The 7,716-nt window shown below is 32.6% G+C and overlaps 1 protein-coding gene across 1 annotated transcript; it reads left to right on the forward strand.

Moving 5' to 3' along the window:
- Positions 1 to 791: 791 nt before the first annotated feature.
- Positions 792 to 7,692, forward strand: LOTGIDRAFT_136198 (hypothetical protein; the record flags this gene model as incomplete). The annotated part of the gene is made up of 3 exons (XM_009046645.1): positions 792 to 878; positions 5,644 to 5,788; positions 7,532 to 7,692. Coding segments are annotated over 3 exons (393 nt in total), but the record flags the coding sequence as incomplete, so codon positions are not given.
- Between the last annotated feature and the right edge of the window lie 24 nt (positions 7,693 to 7,716).

Genomic DNA, 7,716 nt, shown 5'->3' on the forward strand with positions numbered 1-7,716 from the left:
AGAAGAGTTATTGCCCTTGCCCCAAAATCTTGAATATGCTATTACTCCCCCCGATTTTGATGAAACTTAAAATGGATGTTATTGGACCTAAATCGAAAGGTTTGAGAAAGTTTAGTTTACTTCTAATTAAATTTAATGCTTTTTCAAGATTTAGTCCTCTTATGTCAGTTTTGAGGAGTTATTGCCCTTTAACCTCTATACAGTAAATGAATTTTCTGGGAGGGAAGCATGTCTATTTCAAATGTAAAATCACTAACCTTATATTTCTATTGACGAGAAGACATTCTAAGACAAATGGCATACAGTTGAAAATTGTATTTTGAATAAATTTATTTATGAAATGAGAGAAACATTCAATTCTAAATTGGGAGTTGACTGAACCAAATTTCAAAATAGGGCCTACAAAACATTTTAACTCTAGACTAACTTTAAGACTAAGTGACTAGCCAGACGAGCACCAAACCACAACTCTGACAAATTGTTGACGTATAAACATTACCACAATATCACCCCTCATAGCTGTTTAAATATTTTGCAAGGAACATGAAGCCTTTGATAGTCTGGCACTCAGCACTGTTTCTAGAAGAATTTTTGGATAAAGGATTTCTTATATTAAAAAAATTTAAGATTAATGTCAATTTTTTATGAGAACCATTTGTTATTTTTGATATTATTTTTATCTTGGACTTTTTAACACTGTAACCAAGAAGGTATGTGAAAATTATCACAACCATCAGATTATATTTACACCATGACCACTATTAAATAATAATATATTATTTTATCTTTAGGACTACAGAGCTAATGTAGAACAGGCTGCCCAAGCAGCAGAAGAATTTTATCAGTTATATTACGAACACTTTGATAAGAAGCGACATGTAAGTATAAGCTTATATAATTTGTATTGTCGGAGAGGACACTTTCTCTTTATATCTACTTGAGGATCTGCATTTCAAAGAGTTTGTGGATGATGCAGCAAGCATGGGTGTCAAGGTGTGTCTTGGTTACTTGGTTTGCTGCTTCAGGAAAAATAACATTAAAGATTTTGCTTTTGGTTGTAAGTGTAAAGGTGTAGTATAAGTCATCATGAAATTTCCTCAGTTTTTGTTTTATTTACTAAAATAATATATTATAGAGTCTTTAAATGGCATTTAGCAATTGTGAGTACGATATATAGACTGGTTAAAGTCACTTTAACCAGTGATTGTTGTTCCATAAAGCTGTGTCTATATATAATATATTATAGAGTGTTGTCGTTTTCTATATATTTGATTTCCCAGCTGAAAAAACACATTTATTATGAATTTTTGTCACATACTTCAAAAAAAAATAAAAGGTTTTTTTAATTAGGGAAAAATGTTTCATGAAACAAAATTAATATTTAATAGTTATAAATTCAAAACAGATAAGCCTGATAATTATAATTGATATACTGGTAATATTGGATTAAGCTTTAAAGCTCATTACAGTATCTTTATAGTGCTTTTAACAATTTTGCTTAAATCGCTTTATACATTCAATATAATAGAAATAAAAATCGCTCCTTTTTAGCGAGTTCGCTTACTTACTTACTCATTCTTTATCACCTCTGTCATTTTCAATCATTGTCATCAGCATCAACAACTGCAAATCAACATCATGATCGACTGCCCTAAATTATTCCTTTGCTGTCTTTGTTTTTAACCGTGTCATCATTAATTACAATCGTTCATCAATAATATCATATCCAAAATTATGCACAATGACTTTGTCTTCGTATCATCATCATCATCATCATCATCATCATCATCATCAAAAACAACTGCAAAATCATCAATTGCAAATAATCTGCATAATTACTACTTCCCCTAAATCATTCATGTTGGGTTATCATCGTCATCATCATAGTCATCATCTTCATCATCATTATTCATGACTTCAACATTGACATCATCGTCATTAGTTAATGATTGACAAGTTTCTCCTTTCCTTATTAGGAATGGTGAAACGTAAGAGTTAACAAAACATCACATCCAATATGGAAGTTGAAGATAATAACAATATGGCCACGTCTGCTACTAACTTACCAACACACGCTACTCAAGATGATGTCATCAATGTATTTTATCATGCTCTGTTAGAAAATGATATGGCAGTAGTCAAAGATGTTGTTAAAAATCAAAATGTCAATGTGAATATGATTTTAAAAGATGAAAGCTATATTCAACCATGGCATAGAGGATGTGGTGCTATTCATATTGTGACCAGACGGGCAATTGTAGGCTCTTTAGCATTCCTAGTTGAGTTGGGTGGCAGAGTGAATCTTGAAAATAAACATGGTGACACCCCACTTCATATTGCTAGTAAATATGGTTTAGCTGATTGTGTGGAATATTTAATACAATGTGATAGTACTCTAGTTGATCAACCTAATTCACAAGGATTAACTCCCTTGATTAAGGCTGTTTTCAAATCAGAACATGCATTCCGTGGCCAGTTCAAGAAAACCATCAAACTTCTGTTACAAGCAGGAGCCAACCCAAATATTTGTCCAGCATCTAAAATAACACCTTTGCATTTGGCTGCAAGCAAAGCTGACGAAAGATTGATTCAACTGTTACTTTCTTATGGTGCTAACGTGAATGCAATCTGTTCACAAGGAACTAGTCCTTTGTTGAAAGCTTTACTTCTGCGACATCAAAAATCAACTTGTGTAAAAACTCTGTTGGATGCTGGTGCAGACGTCAATATTTCTACAGTGGCTGGTAGATCAGCACTTCATCTAGCTGTAGCAAAATGTGAAAATGAATGTGTACACAATATTCTAGAAGTTGGTGCTGATCCAAATGCACAAGATAAATACGGAAAGACTCCATTGTGGATTGCTGTTAATGAAAATAATATTGAAATTGTACCCTTACTAATTCAACATGGCGGTAAGGTGAACTATCATTTACCTGTAGGGAATATTTCACTTCTTTCTCTGGCTATTACAGAAAATCTTTTTGATATGACAGAGTTGCTTCTTAAACTTGGTGCCTCCGTTCTTACAGAATCTTCCATGGGAGCAACGCCATTGTACTATGCTGTACAAAATCAAAATTTGAAAATGGTCAAAATGTTAGTGAGTGAAAACTGTGAATTGAATGTTGTTAGCAATGCTCATCATTCCCTTAATCCGCAAACACCAATACAAGTTGCTATAGAACTAGCCAACCTAGACATGATCAAATTACTTCTGGAAGCTGGGTGTGCAATGAAGCGAACTTGGGTCAAATCCATAATTCCAGCATTACAAACTTTAAATCCCACCTTGGGACGTGAAATTATAGCATTTTTACAGGAATACACAGGACAGGTGCAAAGTTTGAAATTTTTGTGTCGAAATAAAGTAAGAAGAATTATGAAAGAGAATATCAAATCTAAGATAGAATATTTGATATCTGAATACTATATTCCATCTAAACTTGGAGAATATATACTTCTTACATATCTTACGTGATTGCAGTACCAAACTTTCTTTGAAAGTGATACTACGTCTTAGAATGCACATAAAATTTAAAATCTCAAGAATGGTCAATAAGAGTATATATTCATCAGTGAACTTACCTGGTGTCATAAAGTTACAACGGAATCCCTGTAAAATCTGGAAAATTGGAAAATTCATAAAACTAAGTAATTGGTTGATTTGGCCCCATGAATAAGCATAGAGACAAATTTGTTAAATTCTGTTATAATATTATTATTTTTAATTTTCTATACAAATGTTCAGCATTAATTTAATTGTTTCTTGCCATTCTACAAATTGATTTTGTTAAACACATTAATCCATTATATTAGTAGTAAAACATTGACAGTATGTTTGTTGTAGATTGGTTGATCCCATTAAAGGGATTGAAAAGAGTTTTTATAAAATTTTTATGTGTATCGGGTACACTATTAGTATCAATCTGCACTTATTTATACCAATCATTTAGTCAAGAAAATCTAAATTAATTGTTTTATTGAGCTCAATTTCAGCTGTGAGTATCATTAGAAAATCTAATGTCTTGTTTGTAATTTTACAAAAACATAACAAGAGCGAAATTGACAACAGTTTCAATATGTTTTGAATAATTTTGGGCCATTATCAAAAGATTTTCTTGTTTATCACATCTATCAGTTTTCTTTAGCAGTATTGTAAACATTTATGGAATGTGATAAACATGGTATATAGTTGCTATGGAAACAAGTGTTACTAGTACAGTAATAATAGCAGACAGGATATATTATTGTCATTCCCCTCTTATCTTTTTCTTAAAATAAATGCAATAAGTGTTAGATTTTCATTCTGGAAAGCACTCAAGGTAGCTGAATAAGCTTTATAAGCTGGGTAGACATCAAATAGACATAGATATGATGATATGACAGTTCTGTAGATTCCATGATTATGTGATACTGTTCTTATACCATTCCTGTTATATATACATATTTCTTATTAAATTGTTTTATTTATGAATTATTGTAAATGGAAATGAAAAAAAAAGAAATGAATAGAGTTTTGTATCCTACTTTTCTGCACCATGTGAGATAATGAAGACAGGCAATGCCATGCAGAGTGCAATGAGGGAATTTTTGCCAGGATTAGCCAGCCCTTGTTCGATTTCTAACTGTTAAGGGATCTTTAACGTGCACAGCCTGTAGCACACAGGGCCTCGGTTTATTGTTCCATCTGAACGACTAATTGCTTTATCCATGTCAGCCCCTCTTACCTGCATCAATGCATCACTGACAGGCAGAAACTGGGTTGAAAAATTTGAAGGTATTATCTCAACGTATGCTGGGATTGAACCCTGGACCTGCAGGTTAGCAAGCAAGTGTCTAACTCACTGAGCCCTGGGTAAATGGAAAAAAAGGTCTATTAGGCCATTGGATAAGTGAATCAGAGGCCTTCTCACTGACATATAGCCCTAGGGTTCAAGATAAAAACCTATGGATTATTCTATCTGTGATGGAGTGGCATTGAATGTTTTTGGATGGGTCAAATTATAAGAGTAGGATAAAAAGCTTCTCAAGAGATATAAGCAAAATTACAAACAAACGAGACAAAGAAATTCAAATATTTATCTTTCATTATTGTGACAATCATACTATTTTCTCAAATCTGAAATGAAAACCAATAACTCACAGAAAATGTCTGAAAATTGAATGGAAAACTTCTTCATATTTATTTGAAATAAAAAGTTCATGTACACACATGGTTCATTGTGAAGGCATGTCAAGGTATAGAACTTTGACTGAAAGAGATTGTCTAAATTTTTTATGTATATTGGGGACACTGATAGCATTGATAGCAATATTCAGACTGTGATTCTTGCAATTCCTCTGAGTGTTTTATGACGTCACTTTTACATAAGCTGATATTGTATTGTGAGTTGTGACATCATCAAACACTTAGTTTTAGTGGAATTGCAAGAACCACAGATGTCTGTTTGAATATTGGAATCGTGCAAATTGATTCTAACCGTGTCTCTGATTCACATGCATTTTTTAGAAAACCTCTTTACAATCCCTTTAAGTGTTGAATTCTACATTGCTAAACTTACAAAAAGTTTTAATCATGACATATTTTGAGAAACCTGAATCCTGGTCTTAAAATACAAAACACATTTGAATGTTTTATAGATGATAAAGAAGTTATACCAAGAGACAGCTACTGTGGTATGGAATGGTCATGTTGTGAAGGGGGCTGGAGATATTGTCCATTTCTTTGAAAATTTACCATCATCTCAACACACCATAACATCATTAGATGCTGTACCATTATTAGGTTAGTATAACAATTTACCATTATTTCACCATTAGATGCTGTACCATTATTAGGTTAGTATAACAATTTACCATTATTTCACCATTAGATGCTGTACCATTATTAGGTTAGTATAACAATTTACCATTATTTCACCATTAGATGCTGTACCATTATTAGGTTGGTATTACAATTGTTGGTAGAACAATTTACTGTTATCTCAACACACAATAACATCATTAGATGCTGTACCATTATCTCGACACACCATTACATTATTAGATGCTGTACCATTATCTCAACACACCATTACATTATTACAAGCTGTACCATTATCATACCACACCATTACATTATTAGATGCCGTACCAATATCTCAACACACCATTACATTATTACAAGCTGTACCATTATCTCAACACACCATTACATTATTACAAGCTGTACCATTATCTCAACACACCATTACATTATTAGATGCTGTACCAATATCTCAACACACCATTACATTATTACATGCTTTACCATTATCTCAACACACCATTACATTATTAGATGCTGTACCAATATCTCAACACACCATTACATTATTACATGCTTTACCATTATCTCACCACACCATTACATTATTAGATGCTGTACCAATATCTCACCACACCATTACATTATTACAAGCTTTACCATTATCTCACCACACCATTACATTATTAGATGCTGTACCATTGTCATACCACACCATTACATTATTAGATGCTGTACCAATACCTCAACACACCATTACATTATTACATGCTTTACCATTATCTCAACACACCATTACATTATTACATGCTTTACTATTATCTCACCACACCATTACATTATTAGATGCTGTACCATTATCTCAACACACCATTACATTATTACAAGCTGTACCATTATCTCACCACACCGTTACATTATTAGATGCTGTATCAATATCTCAACACACCATTACATTATTAGATGCAGTACCAATATCTCAACACACCATTACATTATTACAAGCTTTACCATTATCTCACCACACCATTACATTATTACATGCTGTACCATTATCCCAACACACCATTACATTATTACATGCTGTACCATTGTCATACCACACCATTACATTAGTACATGCTGTACCATTGTCATACCACACCATTACATTATTAGATGCTGTACCATTATCTCAACACACCATTACATTATTAGATGCTGTACCAATATCTCAACACACCATTACATTATTACATGTCGTGCCATTATCTCACCACACCATTACATTATTACATGCTGTACCATTATCTCAACACACCATTACATCATTAGATGCTGTACCATTACCTCAACACACCATTACATTATTACATGCTGTACCATTATCATACTACACCATTACATTATTACATGCTGTACCATTATCATACCACACCATTACATTATTAGATGCTGTACCATAAACTCACCACACCATTACATTATTACATGCTGTACCATTACCTCAACACACCATTACATTATTACATGCTGTATCATTACCTCAACACACCATTACATCATGTAATCATCATTATTAGATACTATACCATTATCTCAACACACCATATCATCATTAGATACTATACCATTATCTCATCACACCATTACATCATGTAATCATCATTATTAGATGCAATACCATTATTAGCATGGTATAACAATTTACCATCATAACATTATTAGATTCTGTAATTGTAATGTAATTTATTCTTTTTACAGACTCACTGACACCTGGACATAAAACAATAATGTTAACAGTTTTTGGAACAGTGAAATATAACGATGAGAAAAACGTGAAATCCTTTTATCAAAATTTTATGTTGACATCTCATGATAAAGTGTGGAAAATAATCAGTGATACTTTCAGATTTTTAGCTTGAGTCACTGCCAGTTTGGTTCAAATG

This window comes from Lottia gigantea (genome assembly GCF_000327385.1).
Source record: "Lottia gigantea unplaced genomic scaffold LOTGIsca_104, whole genome shotgun sequence".
Classification (NCBI taxonomy): domain Eukaryota; kingdom Metazoa; phylum Mollusca; class Gastropoda; family Lottiidae; genus Lottia; species Lottia gigantea.